The 19,006-nt window shown below is 36.7% G+C and overlaps 1 protein-coding gene and 1 long non-coding RNA gene across 8 annotated transcripts in view; one reads left to right on the top strand and one right to left on the bottom strand.

Annotated features, from left to right (window-relative positions):
- si:ch211-267e7.3 overlaps positions 1 to 19,006 on the top strand; it is a 47,162-nt gene that overhangs the window by 19,648 nt on the left and 8,508 nt on the right. For 6 of the 7 annotated variants that reach the window (XM_087240701.1, XM_087240698.1, XM_087240699.1 and 3 more), the window contains 10 exons: positions 257 to 337; positions 420 to 595; positions 3,860 to 4,259; positions 7,297 to 7,624; positions 9,554 to 9,657; positions 9,741 to 9,867; positions 13,818 to 14,031; positions 14,984 to 15,139; positions 15,243 to 15,413; positions 17,847 to 18,023. In XM_087240701.1, the coding sequence (XP_087096827.1) occupies positions 257 to 337; positions 420 to 595; positions 3,860 to 4,259; positions 7,297 to 7,624; positions 9,554 to 9,657; positions 9,741 to 9,867; positions 13,818 to 14,031; positions 14,984 to 15,139; positions 15,243 to 15,413; positions 17,847 to 18,023 (1,934 nt within the window). Of the gene's footprint in view, positions 1 to 256; positions 338 to 419; positions 608 to 3,859; positions 4,260 to 7,296; positions 7,625 to 9,553; positions 9,658 to 9,740; positions 9,868 to 13,817; positions 14,032 to 14,983; positions 15,140 to 15,242; positions 15,414 to 17,846; positions 18,024 to 19,006 lie in introns of those variants that run through there. The other variant, XM_087240704.1, reaches the window with a different exon arrangement.
- On the bottom strand, positions 14,969 to 18,960 carry LOC147846322 (uncharacterized). Its single transcript, XR_015478432.1, has 2 exons — positions 16,272 to 18,960; positions 14,969 to 16,185 (listed from the first exon to the last, which is right to left on the bottom strand). It is a non-coding gene; the product is annotated as an uncharacterized LOC147846322 (long non-coding RNA).

Genomic DNA, 19,006 nt, shown 5'->3' with positions numbered 1-19,006 from the left:
TACCCAAATTTTGTTAAAAACCTAACAAGGTATGCATTGATGAAAAGCTTTCAAATTTTTTTTTTACTTATGACTGGTTTAATGGTCAAGGGTCACATATTGACCTTAATTTTTTTGTTAGCATTTAGTAGGAACCAATACTTAAGTATTTAGACATCAACATTTTTCGAAACATATTCTTATATAATCAGTAATGACCTTTTGAAAAAGTCTCATTAAACACAAGTACCATTTTTACAAATATCTTTGTCTTTAGGTTATGTGTTTATAACCAATATACCAGTTGGTGCTACTGACATCCAAATCATAGAGAGGCGTAAAACTGAAAATATCTTGGGTAAGAGTTTCATTTGACAGATTAGTCAAAATAATGTAAAGAAAAATAAAGAGCAAGTTACATGTCTTTCTCTGTTGTCTAGCTCTTTCTGATGAAGCTGGCCACTTCTTCTTCAATGGCAACAGTGTGATTGACAATCCACAAAACTTTCATGTTGCCGGGACGGTCTTTAAATACAGGAGGCCTGCAAACCTCTTCTCTGATGGCTTTGAGTACATCATGGCTCAGGGTCCCACCCAGCAGGCCCTGAATGTCATGGTAGGTATATAGGTATGTAAAATGATCACAACCATATTTTTATTTGATCTCATATGTGACAATATGTCAGCTAGCAGCATATAATTTTAAAGATAATCAAGTCACCTTTTTTTAAATAGTGTTTTATACTATACAAGTTTTTTCAAAGACAATTCACACGAATAAATAGGTAAATAAAAATCAGATGTGCAAATTTAGTATAGTATTGAGAACAATCTAGACTAGGGGTGCGCAAACTTTTTCTTATGAAGGGCTAAAAACCCAACTTGATTTAGTCTAATGGGCCAAAGGTAAATAAAGTCCCCATGGGTAATTTCCTAATCTATTTAATAATATTTACAAATAACTAGAAACCAACATAAATCAACATACTATTAAAAAGTATTAAAAATCTGATTCATTTACAACATTTAATCAAAACATTTAATTTCACTTTGCTTTTTTTGTAGATCAGCAATAAAACAAACAAACAAAAAAGGTTACGTCAAATTAGAAATGACGATCTCATTAACCTCAATTCTTTGTACTCTTTTCTCAGATAGGCTGGTGGGCCAAATCAGAGGTTACAATGGGCCTATTTTAGCTCCCAGGGCCTATTTTGGGCATCTCTGAACTAGACAATGTTCAATCACTTTTGCAAATCCTGTCAAATTGGAAAAGATGTTTATTGATCTAAGCAGCCCTACAGAAGACAGTACTGTGATCATTGCAGTTCAGTCAAATTAATGATGCAGTACATCTAGATATAAGATTTATTTTTACTTTTGTAGATCATTACAGAATTTTTTTAATTGTCATCATTTAAATGATTCAAAAAATGCAAGTCAACAGCAAGCAGCACTTTGAAAGTAAAAAACTAAACAAAAACAAACATAAAGGCAAAATAAAATGAATATCCATGACTCCTCATGAAACATTGAAGTCCTATGAAGCTAAAATAATGGTCCCAAAGTGTCTCAAGTGACACTTTGGGACTAGTGGGATTTAGATGTGTTACCTAATCTTCATTGGAGACCCCATCATAGCTAACCAAAGGTGGCTACATCAAAAAATCTAAACTGTATCAGGTGATAAAAAAACTTTTTACTTTACTGAACTCAATCTTTATTTAACTTGAGCTGAATGATGGCACTATTGATATAATTGAATAATGGTAAGTAACCTTGTAACAAACATAGTTATTGAACTGAATTGAAACAACATGTTGAAACAAGTTTATTTATGACATTAGTACCTTCTCTAGTGCAGGGGTTCCCAAACCTTTCAGTCCGCGATGTCTAAAATAACAATGCCATTGACTCGCGACCTCCAAATTCCTTGGAGGTAGTTATACTGTAAATATACAAATGTTGCACACACAATGATAGGCCTATATAAACACAAGCATATTGACAACACAAAAAAGTGAAACAGTCTAACAACCATATCATTTTACAGTCATTTATTAATTTGTTTAATTTAATATTAACCTCAACTAAAGAGACCGGTGGAAACGATGTTTTCAGCACAAGTCTATTCTTGGTTTAATTTTAGAGACTGCCAATCAGAAATTGTTCTCAATGTTCAGTTTTGGCCTGTATTCATCTTTAATGTATTTGATTGCCATAAAGGTGTCAGAAAGTTTAACCTGGTGATATAAAATCAATCTGCTGTAGCTGACACTATTGCTGTGTGGTTAATCTAACGTAAACACACCAATCCTATAAAAAAAAAAGTATTTGAAAGGCTGATGGCTTTTCATTTGCATGATGTTGATGATGTTGTTTTTTTACTATTAAAACTACTCTTCTGTGGGTTATGGTTCAAGTATGGTAATTCTAATAGTTTAATAAAAATTTTTTGACTTTTGGAAATCACTAAGCGACGCCCTGTCATTGTCCCTTCACTTTGAGAACTACTGCTATAGTGCACTGCATTGAAGCCTGCATTTTGGCAAAAGTGAATAAATGATTGAATGAGATAATAAAATCTCATAATCCTATTTTTTTTCTTGAAACACTGAAAACATTTGCCAGATATAAACCCACCACATTTTAAAAAAGAAATCTCATGCTGATTGTTTTTCAATTCTGAGTTTGTGTTATTACATGTGTTAATTCGTTCTAATTCTGAGTTTGCATCTCAGACCTCTCACTACTTTTCCAGTTTCTGAGTAAAAATCTCAAAAAAAAAAAAATCTTTTTTGCTTGTTTATGCTTTTTCATACTGTACTTCATACTCCATTTCTCAAAATTCTGAAAAAAGAAAAAAGTAATTGTCAATGTAAACTCAGAATTGTAAGATAAAAAAATAAATAAATAAAGGGGGAAAAACACAAGAAAAATATCAGAATTCTTACATATTAAGTTGATATCTTAAAATTCTGACTTTTTACCTCTGAATTTTTCAATTCTGACATTTTTATACCAGAACAAACATTAATGCTGCTTTCCAATTCGCAAACTCATACTTTGCCATAAAAATATGTACTTTTTTGTAAAGAAAAAGTATATACTTTTGAGTGTGTAGCAGAAGAGTATGCAAGCCTTGGGACATACTACTACCTTGTTAACAGATCGGTATATTGCTTGGTTATGAGTCTATTAATCATGCACATTTCTTTCATATTTAATTTCCTACCTTACTAAAAAAGCAGCAGCAGGATAATCTGCCATTCACAAGTCTTTCATGCAGAGAAATCTCTTCAGGTCTCTGGATAAATATTCATTCAATGTCCAATCATATCTTGATGTATGTTCACATTGTTGTTGCAAATTAAATATAACAGAAAACGTGATGGTGGGCTAAATATTAATAAACAGTCATACAAACATCTTTACCGAACCCTCTTTACTTGATGGTTGGTCTCCCTTTATTTTAACTTTTCCCCCGTGTTTGTAGTTCTAATCAAATTCATGTCCCATGCGGTATGTTTTGTGGGCAATATCAGCCGTTAGAGTATTAAGAGTATTTTTTACTGGAAATAGTAAACCATCCGGGAACCTTTGGAATGCTCTTTTCAACATACTACGATTGGGACATACAATTTGAATTTTCAAATATTATTTAGGATGGATAGTATGTGAATTGGGATGCAGTAAAAACTGATTGACAAAGATCTTTTTACCATTTTTCTTGACACCAAAAAACAAGCCTCCATGCCTCTAAAGAAATCTGCATCTGAACTGTGTACAATTCTTTAAAAAAGGACACGATCAATACAGTTTTCATCTTCATCAAGTACTCTATATCTTTAGTAAAATCTTTTTTCCTCTATACATTCAGTATTACAACCTCAATGGAAAGATGCCTCACATCACATATGAATACACAGTTCCTCGAGCTCCGGCTTTTCCAATGACTTCTACGCCCGAACAACCTCAGATCAGCAACCTGATGTCAAAGACGTCTAGAGACTCCTCAGTGGCCGAGCCCAAGGGCAACACGTCCTCAACAGAGCATAACGAAATTGGGGCCCGGAAGCAGCATGAAAAGAAAAGCAATCAGAGCAGTTCACTGGTTCCTCAGGATAATGTAGATGTGCACGAGGAGCTGCTGTGGGGGCTTCAGGCCTCTGTGAACTTCAGTGAACTGCCTGCTCTGGTGCTGTTTAGACCGGCCAGTGAGGTCCTTCAGAATGAATTGGATGATGAAATACACCATCTTGAGGCACAAGAGAATTTTGGTAAGTAAATTTCAGGGTGAAACATTTATTTGTTGCTTTAAAATAGGGTATTTGGCTGTAAAGTTTAGTTTTGATTGATTTGTGTCAAACTTAAAAAGTACATTTGGTTCTTTCTGGAAAAATTGTGCTTTTTTCATGTGAACAACATGTGGTTCATGATTTATCTATACAAATAGGAATATTTTATCATTATGAAACAAGCATTGGACAACACGGTGGCGCAGTAGGTAGTGCTGTCGCCTTACAGCAAGAAAGTCGCTGGTTCGAGCCTCAGCTGGGTCAGTTGGCGTTTCTGTGTGGAGTTTGCATGTTCTCCCTGCATTCGAATGGGTTTCCTCTGGGTGCTCTGGTTTCCCCCACAGTCCAAAGACATACGTTACAGGTGAATTGGGTAAGCTAAATTGTCCGTAGTGTAAAAGTGTGAATGAGTGTGTATGGATGTTTCCCAGGGATGGGTTACAGCTGGAAGGGCATCCGCTGTGTAAAACATGGACCAAACCAAAAAGAAGTGAATGAATAAATAAAACCATCATTGGTGAAAAAAAAAGTATTTTTATGTATTTAGTTTTTGCTGCATGGTATAGCTGATTTTTGGCTATCATATTTTAGGACCATGAATTCATCATCATCATCATTTTAGGCTACTTTCATTACTGGGAAACATCCATACACACTCACATTCACACATGCACTCATACACTACGGCCACTTTACTTCACTTATATCGCACTTATATCAGTTTAGCAATTCACTTACAGTATATCGCATGTCTTTAGACTGTGGAGGAAACTGGAGCACACAACCGCGACTTGAACCGGCGACCTTTTTTTTTGACCTGTCGTTAATCCTTAAATGATTAAATGAATTATTATGGTAAACTAATATCTATTAGTAGCATACAACATACATACCCTTCATTTAGCCTACACCTTGACCATAACCACAGAGCACTCCCGCTTGTAATGATGTTTTACTGCAACATGTGTGAAGAATAAAACCTCCTGTTCGCTACATATAAAACGATTTGTATGCTGAATAAGATAAGTAGCTTACGTTTCTGTAAAAAAACAAAAACAAAAAAAAACAATTGTAAGAAATTATAAATGTATAAAATTAAGTATATCTGACAATTTTAACACAAATTTTGTTTAATTTACCTTGTTCAATTTGCATATAGTTCAGGATTGAAGATCGAATTTAAATTCCGTTTCGTGGAGGCACATGTATGTGGGCAAATGTAAATGGAGCCATTTTCACAAATCGTATAGGTTAGTGATTAGAAAAAAATGCATGAAGTGACCAGGTGTAAACAAGTCCTTACTGACTACATATTTTTTTAAGACAAGGGAATGCTTCAAAATAAATAACAATATCCCCTATTTTACTCTCTCTTTAGCCAATCCATATGATTCCTGAGGTTAATGAATTCCTTCTGAAGTAATGCGAGTGGAGTGCAGTTTTTGTTTGAAAAATATCCACATTTAAAACTTTATAAAAAGGTTTTCTCTGGCTTCTAGCAACTACACAGCTTTACAAGACAGTCAAGTTATGACTTAGTATGTACTGTAAGACCGGCACTCTACGTAGTATGTACTGTAAGACCGGCACTCTACTCTAGCCCTTATTTCTCTGAGCAGTAGCAGTTCCTTTGTATGAGTTCTTATGTTTATTGCCTCTTCATGTTGAATTGCTTAGTGCCTTCTCATTTGAAAGTCAGTTTGGTCAAAAGCATCTGTCAAATGACTAAATGTAAAATGGATTACTTTAATATATATATATTAGTACTGGGTTGGATCTCTATTTGTCTTCAGAACTGCCTAAATCCTTTATGGCATAGATTCAGCAAGGTACTGGAAATAGTCCTCAGAGATTTTGGTCCATTCTGACATGATAGCATCACGCAGTTGCTGCAGATTTGTCAGCTGCACATCCATGATTCGAATCTCATTCAAAAGGTGCTTTATTGGATTTAGGTCTGGTGACTGTGGAGGCCATTTGAGTACAGTGAACTCATTGTCATATTCAAGAAACCAGTCTGACATGATTCACATGTTTTTTGAGTTATTGTTGCCTTTCTATCAGCTCGAGCCAGTCTGGCCATTCTCCTTTGATCTCTGGCATCAACAAGGCATTTGCAGCCATAGAACTCCTCCTCACTGGATATTTTCCCTTTTCTTTTCGGCTCTTTATTTTCTATAAACCCTATAGATAGTTGTGCATGAAAATCCCAGTAGATCAGCAGTTCTTGAAATACTCAGACAAGCCCGCCTGGCACCAACAACCATGCCACATTCGAAGTCACTTAAATCACCTTTCTTCCCCAATTTGATGCTCAGTTTGAACTGCAGCAGATCGTCTTTTCTCTGTTTACATGCCTAAATGCATTGAGTTGCTGCCATGTGATTGGCTGATAAGAAATTTGCGTTAAGGAGCAGTTGGAAAGGTGTACCTAATAAAGTGGCTAGTGAGTGTATCTGTATATTCTTCTAAACAGTACACATTTCTAAACATAGTATTTTTAATAACCAATTTGTAATAAATGGTATCTTCTATCCTTGCCATGATGACAGTATATAATATTATAAAATATAATTCTCAAGATATTAACATTCATCCCAAAGCGCAATTAATAGGCTTAATTAATAGGCCTATGTTAATTGGGCAAGTTAGGGTAATTAGGCAAGTCATTATATAATGGTGGTTTGTTCTGTAGACAATCGAAAAAACATATTGCTTGAGGGGGCTAAAAATATTGACCTTAAAATGATTTACAAAAAAAAACAAAACTGCTTTCATTCTAGCTGAAATAAATAAATAAGACTTTCTCCAGAAGAAAAAAAATATAAATACTGTGAAAAATGTATTGCCATGTTAAGCATGTATAAAATTATTGAATAATGATTATTGAATAATAGTTTTGTTTAATGTACTCACATTGAAACATTCAATATATAGATAAAGAAACGCTTACCTTGTCCAATACACCATTGACTAACTTGACTGATGTGCCATTTAAACATGCTTTGCTATTGTGCAGGCCCCGATTCCAACCTGATTGATGGTGATTCGTCCAGTTCCAGTGACTCAAACACCTCCATCCCTCTCCTGAAGAGTCTCCTCTATGACGGGGCATCATGGTCCTCCAGACAGCCCTGTAAAGACTCATCTGCACTCTCTGGCTGTTCCATACTCAAGCTCAACTCCAGTGCACCCCTGGACAACAGCTTGACCCTGGAGATCTACCCGGGCAGTCTGGACCTGCACAGTCCTGATGGAGAGCCCAGGACCAACGACTCCACCAACCACCAGTCCAACATCCTCCAGCTCCACCAGATGGAGCCAGTGCAGGCCCCCCACAGCGAGAGGTCAGACGCAGGCCACATGAGCGGGACAGAGCCTTTAGACGAATGCTCTGACATATTTATAGCCACGGTCTGGCTTGAGTTGTTATGAATGGAAATGTGTACCAATCTTTCAAAACATCATTGCAACCTTTCTGCAGATGTGCTTGTTAGGGTAGAATAAAGCAGAAAGCTTTTCCGTTCCCAGCCTTCAGCCGTTCAATCCTCAGGGGGGAAGTTAACATGAAATTATGAAATATAAATGAAGCTTTTCTTGACTTGTTGGATATGCAGGAACTCGGGGGATTTACGCTTTTCTGCTGTAGGAACTGTATTGATGGTGATGTAGCTCAATGAATCACATTCTGGTTCAGACTTAAGCAAACATACAAAGTGTGAAAGCAATGAAGGTGCATTCAAGTTCCGATGAGTTATACGTGCACTCTTTTTAGCCCTGTAGTTTTTTTTATAGTTATATTTCTGGACTTTCTGGCATTTAGAAGAGTTCAGGTTAAAAACAGAATTGAGAGAGAAGAATGGAGAGAAGAAAGATATAGGATTTAATTTAATTGAATTCATTTACTTATTGAACAATTTGAAAAAAATGAATTTGATATCACTTGACTATATATATATATATACTCATAATAGTTGCAAACAGATTTATTAAACAGATATATTTATTAAAATAATATTTTAGTCACCAAACGTATTTACAAAATAAAAATAAAATGCATTTAAATTCATGAGAAATATTAAAAAAAATGACAACCTACAATTTATTTATTTTTGTACTTCTCTTGATTTTTCCTCTTTTTTAAAATGTATTATTTTTATGTAACATACAAATTTGAGTGTACTAGTTTTTGGACCATTATCGTAAGATATTTTGTTAGATAAGCTCAAGATTTGTCTTCAGTACTGACTAATGTTTATGCACACATATAATATTGTATAGTTTCATATTAAAAATATCAATTTAAAAGATAGATTTGTAAGGGGTGTATTTATATATGCTGAGCACTGTATATATTTTCTAATCTTAATGCATGTTATCTTTATATAAACAGTACTTTGTTAGGTAAGTAGTGAAAGTACATATTAAGTGCATGGGGAAAAGTGATTTCTATTAAATTCTTCTTCTTTTTTTTTTTGGACTAACAATTTTTTTCACTATGTGCTCATCCAGAAATCACTTTAGCCCCACATTTTTATAAATATTTATTATTTTTTAATATACAATGTATTTTTTTTTAAATGTATTTTTTTCTATAATGTGTTTTACAAAATTGAATTTATAACAACAAGGTGCATATAGCTGTTTTATAACTGTAACAAATGTAATATAATGCAATACAATTTAGTATGATTACAATATTTAATACATTTTACTAAGTACAGCTCAATATAAGTATATTGTTTCAAATTATGTACGAAGATTGAGCTTTCCACCTTATTTGAAAATAGTAAAAAGTAGACATTTTTACTAGTATGTTTTCTGTTTTTATAGAATATCCTCCCCTGCCGGGTCAGGGGTGTATATAAAATCTTTTGCAGATTTAATTTGAGGCAGACACCAAAATGGGACAAATCTTGCCATTGACATAGCTTGTTAACGTGTTTAATGATTAATGATGAAGGAATTGTAATGCTTTGTTTTGCTATTTTATCTTCATTTAGAAGTAGCATGGTATTTACAGCTACCGTATATTTCTGTCTGTTCACATCCCGTCTCTTTGTGCCCCCTGGTGGCACTATCACAAACTGCTGTTACACATCAAAAAACATGTCCTTAATCTCTTAGTAGTGTGGCAGCACCACACATGGCGGTAATGGTCATTTTGAATTGTAATATTTTAGTTGTCTGATAAAAGTGTGAAAACTCATTTGATCAAGCAATGCTCATCATATGTCTCTTGCCTTCTCTCTGTCTGGTTTCTCCTTCTGTTGCAGTAATGAGTTTGAGGTAGAATCTCTGGATCATGACGTCAGCATGTCGGACATGTACAGATGGAAGGTTTCTGCTTATGCACCTTGCAGCTCAACATGTACAACAGGTGCATTTACAAACACACACATAAAGCAATACATTCAATCACAGAACAAACATGACATTGACATTGTGCTCTTGTGTCTGCAGGTATAAGCACATCATATGCGTTATGTGTAAAGTATGATGGGTCAGAAGTGGACGAGAGTTACTGTGATGCTTTGACCAGGCCGGAGCCAACACATGAGTTCTGCACAGGGAAAGAGTGCCTGCCCAGGTCTGATGCTCATAATTTTTACTAGCGTTTAAGATTTATTTCATTTAAGTCAACACGCCACCACATAGGTAACCCTTAGAAATTAAATGTGTCATCTGTGCACCAATCATCGATATATACAGTACATGTGCAATACCGCTGTCCATTGCCTCCTGGAAGAGCTGTAAGTAGCAGAACCAGTTCTCTCAACTAAAAGAACGTTACCGTTTAGAAAGCGAAAGTGTTTCATTTTTACACAATTTGACGTGTGGAAAATTTAGTTTTCACTTACTATTCTTCAGCTTATTCCCTGACTTATCAGAGGTAACCTGAGCAGAATTAACCGCCAATTAGTCTGGCATATGTTTAATGCAGCAGATGCCCTTTCAGCTGCAATGGGCAAACACCCAAACACTCTTAGATACACACACAAACATATCACCTATACTGCATGTTTTTGGACCACGGAGGAAACTCACATGAACATTAGGGAAAACATGTAAACTACACAGAAGAAATGCCTTCTGGCCCAGCCAGGACTCAAACCAGTGACCTTCTATCTATATATTTAAAATATATTATATGTTCATAAAACTATATTATATGTTCATATAATTTGTGTGTGTTTGTATGTGTAGTGTTACATTTATGAAATCAAGAACGATCTCTGAAAGCCTCTTGTGAACGCCACTGAAGCTGCAGTATAGTTGTACTGTGTTCACAATAGTATTTTGCAAAGTGATGCAACACAACAGTAATTCACCTCCAGATGATCCCTTCAGTCAAGAGGGAGAAAGGGAGGATGTGAGGCCAGAGCCAAAAAGAAGAAAACATATCCACAAATGTAAGCATGTGAAGGATCATAGGGAAATTCTACAATGTCAAATGTAGAAAATGCAAGATATGTTGCTGGGGATTTTACAGGTACAGCAGTTGTCAGCGAGGACAGTGGATTTGGTGGAGTTGGTGGCAAAGCAAGTTCAATTACACACTGATGGGCTGCCTATAGTAGCATTAGAGACAACATGGATGGAGCAGAAAACATTCAAGGATGAACCTAGATAATCTTTCAAGTTCCGAACTGAAGGCTTCCCAGGCCTCACATCCATTACCTCTTGAGCCATTACATAAAGCTGTGCTTTCTCAAGCAAAGGGTCAAAATACCCATTCCAGTGTTATCAATTATGTCATACTTTAAAAGAGGGTCTCAACGCTGAAAATATAAAGGTTTACCAATCTTGCCAATGTGCCATGAGTGAAAAGCTGTGGCCTTGCTATTGTGCTTTAGGTTGGAGCTACTTTTGCTATACTGGCTGGGGCAGCAGCAAAAGGAGGATGCAACATATTCAAACAAGCATTACATGTGTGGACATCCAGCACATCCAAGACTTCTGGTTTGGCAGCAAGATTTTCAACAAGTTCCCTCTTGTTGATTTAATTGAACAGTTTGTTAAAGGACCTGGGGTCTAATGACCCAGTGATTAATTATCAGAGGTGCTGTGAGTGGTGGACACATTGATCCGGGTGCCAGTGGACATGCCAGGTTGCTTGGTTAGGACATTTCAGAACCTAAACCAGAAGCCTTGTTTTTAGTATAATTCTTTGAGAACGTGTTGGTTTTCATCTTTAAGAAGTCTACAAGAGTCTTCTAGAGTCTAATTTGAGCAGAGTTCCGCCGTTTATAAAATATGTTTAAGGAGGGAATGAGTTAAGATGGAGGTGGAGAACTGGAAACAGGTATAGTTAAAAGTCTTGTTCATGGTGTTGAATAGATCCTGAGGTTTCACATACCCTGAATGGCTTGAAAGTATCACCCAGACATTCATGGAGACAACGGTGCAGTCGTTGGGACCTTGCCCTTAGCATTTGCAATACTTTAGGATCTGCCAATGTTCAGGAAAGCAAAATGTTTGTCTCTTATACCTGGGCTGCTCAGTGTTGCCAACTATTTTCAACGAAAAGGCGCTAAGCTCTGCCCAAAAAGTCGCTAAATGTCGGTAGATTACATCAACATGCATATTACTGACGTCATTACGTCCAGCCTTTTCTGTTTGTTTAACAGAGTACGGTTAATAAAGAGGTATTTTTATTTGCACTACACTTTAGGTATCGATGTCAATTTAACTAAATTTATTGTTGTTTGATTACAGTATATCAGTATAGATGTCCATTCATTCATTGATTTTCTTGTCGGCTTAGTCCCTTTATTAATCCGGGGTCGCCACAGCGGTTTTTACACAGCGGATGCCCTTCCAGCTGCAACCCATCTCTGGGAAACATACACACACACACACACACACACACACACACACACACACACACACACACACTCATACTCTACGGACAATTTAGCCTACCCAATTCACCTGTACCGCATGTCTTTGGACTGTGGGGGAAACCGGAGGACTGGGCGAAAACCCACGCGAACGCAGGGAGAACATGCAAACTGCACACAGAAACGCTATCTGAGCCGAGGCTCAAACCAGCGACTCAGCGACCTTTTTGCTGTGAGGCGACAGCACTACCTACTGCACCACTGCGTCGCCAATTTACAGTAATCTTTCAGATGTATTAAATTCAGAAAAGTTCTAAAACATTCATTAAAATATCGGTGAATGCAATCAAAAAGGGAATAAACAGTCAAATTAAACTGTTAAATTTAAAATGAAGAAGAAGCAGAACGGTTTGACTGTACAAGGGAAATACCTCAGACATGCGGTGCTAAGTCATTTGCCATCGGTACACAGAGGGGGGATCTGCTCTCAGGTTGCAGATGGGAGATTTTTATATTTATATAACATTTTTTTAATTTTTAAAGCAAGATGTCAAGTTTGTTTGTGAAAATTTTATGTTTTAAACAAGGATTGTGTGGCATTAGTTGCTGCTCCTGATGTGTCAGGGAATTCTTCAACCCAGGCTCATTCTGAAAATGTACCTTTATGTACATTTCTGGAGAGTGCCAAATATTCCCAGGAGCTACGTTTTTTTGAAGTTTTTGTTTTTCGCGAATCCACCAGAGGCCATTGTGCACGGTTTTTGAAATCTCAAATTCCTCTCGTGAGTGCCATTTGCACCTGCTCTTCTTGCGTAAATCCACCAGAGGCTGCTGTCGACTGACTGACTGACTGATCGTTCGACTGACCCATCCTTCTCCTTCCCTAAATCCAACTAATAGTGTTTTCAAAAGCACCGACTGACCCAAACACGCACTTCCCTAAACCCACTCGACAGTTTTAAAAAGTAATCCACAAAAAGAAAAGCCCTTGTCTGGTTCTTACCACATTTTCAGATTTTACCGCATTTTTACCCTGTTATTTACTTGTTTATATTATGTTTTGGCTTCTGTTCTTGTCTTACTTGCTTTCTGGACCTGTTCTTCATCAGCTCCTCTCTGCGTCTCAAGTCCACCGATGTACATGGGGATCTAACTGGAAAAATTGGTAACAGCGGGAAAGCTGTCTACATGGAAGTGGTCAGCTGATAAGCACGAAAAGGAACGATGTCATGCTGCCCCGTATTGTTCAGTTTAACCACGAAATGCACACATACGTACTTCTGGCTACGTAATTCACCATCTCCAGAAACGTATATAGGGCTACATTTTCAGAATGAACCTATTTTGCAAGTCTTCGGCCCTCCATTAGAGGCATTCCTTGAACAGTCCTGAAAAACTAGGGAGCCAAATCATGCAGTGAGGAAAATGGGGTAAATGTGATGTCAATTGGCAGCTGAGAGCTGGGGTCTTTCAGCTTCCTTCATCATAGATGTGAAAGTTCTCAATGGACGTTTTTCAACAAACCTAAGCCTGAGAAGACTGCGCTCTTGCAATCAACAGGCCGACAAGGCAGGCAGATTTGTGTCTATACCAGGACACTAGTCTCTGGAATGACAATTTTGTCAACTCCTGTGTCATTTTAATTTGTTTTGGAAAAAAAGTGGCTTCATCTTTGAATTGTTGTGTTGTGAGGCAGGTGGGAGACGAGTCGCTGGAGTGAGTGTTCTCGAACATGTGGAGAGGGCTTTCAGTTCCGCACGGTGCGCTGCTGGAAGATGATGGCACCAGGGTTCGACAGCTCTGTGTATGATGAGCTCTGTCAGGCCGTGGAGCTGCAGAAACCCATGACGAGGAAAGCCTGCAAGAGCAAGAGCTGCGGCCCACAGTGGGAGATCTCAGACTGGTCTGAGGTCAGTGTGAGAAGCTTTCATAGTCATAGGGCGTCATTTAAAATGTTTATGTGAATTAAATACTAGCTATTACACGTTTGTTTCTACAAAGTATGATACTTGATTAAAAAAAAACAACAACATATATATCTTTCTATGTATATAACCTATCTTTTTTAAGTACTTAAACATAAAACCTTATTTGAAATTATTACAATGTGCACTCAAAAGTTTTTTTTTTACAAAAAAGAGACATGAAGTTTAAATGAAATTGAGCAATAAGGTTGTGTGTTATTTTGTTAATGTTATCGGCAAATACAATTCTATTTTAAATTGAGTTTTAAAGGGAGCATATGTAATAATTTTTAAGCATTCATTGTTTAAAAAATAATTAATAAAAAAGCAAAACATCTTCTTTGGTTGTCTACATAACTGTAAACAGATTTATAGGTCTGTAAACAGATTTTTTTTTAATACAAAGTATGTTTTTGTCAGAGAAAAAAACTAAAGTATGTGATTTTTGTTTGGGTTTTGTTAATATTTATTAAGAATTTGTTTGTTATCAATACCTCACTCCAAGTATTAGGTAAAGGTAAGTAACTATTATATTCTTTTTGTGATAGTGTGTTGTTATTTTTGAGTTTTTTTTTTTTTTAGATTAAGATATGCTTGGGTTAGTAATACATTATTTTAAAAAAGTAACTTCACCCAAATTTCCAGCTTCAGTTTACTTCTAGTCAAAGAATAAAAAGGAGCTTTGCCTTGAGAATATCTGTGCACTGAATTACAGTACATTCACTCTCTCTTATAATGTTTGTACTGTAGTTCACTTAATGACCACCGGTGTCACTAATAACAAATGTTCCTAAATCTTTGTCCAGCCTATTTAAAGTGCACAGTCAGTCATTGCACATTGTTTTACAGGTTATGTAGCTTACAAAGCTAAAAGTGAGTAATATTTTATTTCTTACAGTGTTCAGCGCGGTGTGGTGGCCGAGGGGTGAGGAGTCGTGATGTTCGCTGTTCAATGGAGGCCAGACTTTGTAATGAGTCCACCAAACCAGTCAGCCAGAGAGAGTGTGAGGGGCCGCCCTGTGACCGTAGGTGGACCGTCTCTGACTGGGGCCCGGTGCGTTTCAGAAAACATCCTGCCAAATATCACATAGAAGCTTGTCAGTTTCATTTGTACATTAAACATGACATCATGTGTGTGTTTTTTGTCCTTCTCTAAGTGCTCAGGGCCATGTGGGGAGGGCAGGATGAAACGGTACGTGGTGTGTAAGAACAGCAATGGGAAGGTGATTTCCGATGGTCAATGTGATCCAGAGCTGAAGCCACTGGCAGTACATCCATGCGGCGACAAAAACTGCCCCGCTCACTGGGTGGAGCAGGAGTGGGAACAGGTGAGATGCTCATTTACTATAAGCTGCAATTTATGAACAACACTCTAAAAAAGGCTTTTCTTAGTTAGATTATTTGTCTAGTTTCTAGTCCAAATATCTAAAAAAAAACATGAACTAGAAGCTTTTTCTAGAGAAGCAAAAAATATAGTCTTGTTTTAAGAAGTTAGAAATTTTAAGAAGTTTTTCCTTAAAATAAGCAAATTAATCTGCCAATGGGGTAAGCAAAATAATATTATGTCAAAACGAAAAACAAGTTTACTTTGCTTAACCTACTGACAGATTATTTAGCTTGTTTTATGGAAAAGTTCACTTAATTTTGACATAATTTCTTAAAACAAGAAATTATGTTTTAAATTATACAGTTGACCCTTCGCTAAGCCACACCCTCAAACCGACACCCACCAATCGTAGCTTAACAATCGTAGCTACGCGCAGGGGCTTTGTCAAGCTTTCGAGTGAGGGAAACAAGCCAAAACATTGTTCATATGGATTGTGCTAAACTGATAGCCAGTATCTTTAAAGTTTGGACAGAGTGGTGGAATTTTTTACCTTTTCAAAACCTAAAACCCAAGGGAAGAAATGCCAGCATGGATCAGGCTCTGTGAGGGGCGCTAAAAGAGCTAAGTTGGTTTTGTTTTCAATATTACTGACACATTGAGTGATAGATCGATGGCAACAACTCACAAGCCTCTCACGTTCCCCTAAAAAGTGTGTTTCCTACAAAAATACAAAGCAGGTTATGTTTTAGAGCTGTTGTTTTCTTTTTTTTTCGCTCGATATTATGAGCACTGCTTCGTTTAAACTTTCGTCATAGTAGTCATACTAATAGCAGTCATATTTCCATCTGTTTCAAGCTACGAAGATTTGGACTACGTTTCAACCGAACAAAACCGAGATGTGATCACAATCTAAGCCCTTTCGATCAATATACTTCACCTGCAGCTGTTTTTTTAGTCATTTATAACCCTCGTGCCCATGTCAGAGCTATAATTCACCAATGTTTTTGACTGTCTTTTCGAAGATTTAGTAATTGGTGACGATGTTATAGCAGGTTAGTGTCTGCTTTTATATTTGGTGTCGGATTAATATTTGCTGTTAGGGAAAATCTATTAGTCCACTTCTGCTATTTATACTTTGATTTGCATTTCAATTTATTTATTTACTTCTTCCACTTAACTGCTAATTAGAATAGAAACTGTATAAAGAGCACACAAACATACTAACAGTTATAGCTACTGTACATTGTTATGGGTCAATGATGTTAATATTCAGTACGAATCCATTAATTTCCTCTTTCTGGCTGCTCTTTCTATGAATGAATTATGTATAAGCACTGTCCATGCATTTCCACGTCAGTTAGTAACACTATATTTCATTGCACAACAATTAGTCTATCAGGCTTTTTGGCTAAAAAAGAGAAATCATGGTTTAATTAGTAATTATTAGATTATTTTGAAATTTCACCTTTCCTGCTGTGCATAAACTAAGCTGTTGAATGGTCAGCATATGAGGCGGCTAGACTAACCTAGCTTCAATTTTGATTGAATTATTTGGTTGCCTATTATGTGGTGAATATACCCCTGTAATGCATACTGCAGTCCTTTTTTGTCTGGCTTTCTCGGATATCTCACCTGTTTGCCAAAAATGACTAAATATATGCATATAGTAATAGACGTGCCAGGCAGGAAAGCTTGACAGGCATAGCAACAGTTACTAAGCAGGGCAGGGCTTAGCGAAGGGTCATTTGCTTGTCTAGAAAATGCTTCATTTAAGAATTTTTAGATATTTGGACAAGAAACAAGTGGTAGAACATGTTTTCCATTCTGCTAAAAATATTTTTCAGCATTTCATCTATGACATAACACTTAAAAATAACCTAAATAAACAGAACTACTTAACCTAAACTTACTGAAACATTCCTGATATTTTTTTTCTTATTGCACTGCCTCCATGTCATGTCTTTACTAGTATTTGTTATGTAATTGGCTGTTTTGTAAATGTAATTAATAAATATAAGAATATCAGAAATAGAATATCAAATAAAACATTTATGAATATCTGGGATGCACAGTATATCGACGGCGTTATTGGACGATAAATTATATTTTCAAAATGCTTCTGTTACCTGTCCAATAACAAACTTAGGCTGATATCTTTAAGCCAATAAATTGTAGTTTCCTTTGGTTAAACTGGTATTTTGATTTTGGCTAACATTTAGTGACTTGCTTGCATTTTTTATGTTTTTTTTATTTGTCAGGTAGTAGATTTTGTTTATAATAAAGATTGTTGGCCATAGAAAAGTCCTAGTTGATTAATAAAGTTCAGAGATCTTCCTTTTTTTAACTTTCTGAAGTTTGTATTGATCATTTTAATTTGAGTGAATACGTATGTAACGAGTAATAGCTAATAACCGTAGTATTTTGTGTTGAGCAGTGTAACTCCACGTGTGGCCGTGGGGTGAAGACGCGTCAGGTGGTGTGTGCAGGGCTGGAGGCTGGTGTGTTTAAAGAGTTTCCTGAGCGGATGTGTGACAGAGCCCTCAGACCTGCAGATACTGCGGCCTGCTTTGAGAGACCCTGCTCCAAGTGGTTCACAACATCCTGGTCCCAGGTTAGCAGTGGTTACTACAGTTTAAATGGTGTTCCTGGTCTTCATATTGAATGTTTTATGTTCTTCAAAATTCATGGACAAATACACTTTGTGCTATGTGTAAACAGTTCATTGGGATGTTGACACAATACAGTGATGTACTGTACAGTCACACTGTAGTATAATATGTAAAGTGAAAATACAACATAGCCCATATAAACATTTGATATATGGCATTATATGCGTTACAATCTTTGATGGAAATATGTCTAGAGAATGAAAAGGAGTTACATAGAGATGACCAAAGAGTAAACTAATGATGAAGATGGCAAGAGAAAACAAAATAATGAATTAGCACCGCAAAAGATTTATTGCTTTCACTGTATTTACAACATTTACAAACAAAAGGATAAAGTTGAAAAAAATCAAGACTAACAGGAGAGGAAACTGAAGTTTGTGCTAGCAAATCAAATAAATAGATATAACAAAAATATTCCCTTAATCTCCTCCCCAATCCTCTAAATAAGAAAAAGAAAAAAGTCTTAAGCGTAAAAGCGCTCTGAACTTTCATTCATTCATTTTCTTGTCGGCTTAGTCCCTTTATTAATCCGGGGTCGCCACAGCGGAATGAACCGCCAACTTATCCAGCAAGTTTTTACGCAGCGGATGCCTTTCCAGCCGCAACCCATCTCTGGGAATCATCCACACACACACACACACTCATACACTACGGACAATTTAGCCTACCCAATTCACCTGTACCGCATGTCTTTGGACTGTGGGGGAAACCGAAGCAACCGGCGGAAACCCGCGTGAAGGCAGGGAGAACATGCAAACTTCACACAGAAACGCCAACTGAGCCGAGGTTCGAACCAGCGACCCAGCGACCTTTTTGCTGTAAGGCGACAGCACTACCTACTGCGCCACTGCCACGCCCCGCCCTGAACTTACACTAACTAAAAAAAGAAATACAAATTAGCGCACATCGCTAACTAGTGTGTGTA

The sequence above is a fragment of the Danio rerio genome, chromosome 2 (assembly GCF_052040795.2).
Source record: "Danio rerio strain M-AB ecotype USA chromosome 2, GRCz13ab, whole genome shotgun sequence".
In the NCBI taxonomy this organism is placed as follows: Eukaryota; Metazoa; Chordata; class Actinopteri; order Cypriniformes; family Danionidae; genus Danio; species Danio rerio.
The sequence above is the reverse complement of the archived record's forward strand: the minus strand, read 5'-3'. Positions and strand labels throughout refer to the sequence as shown.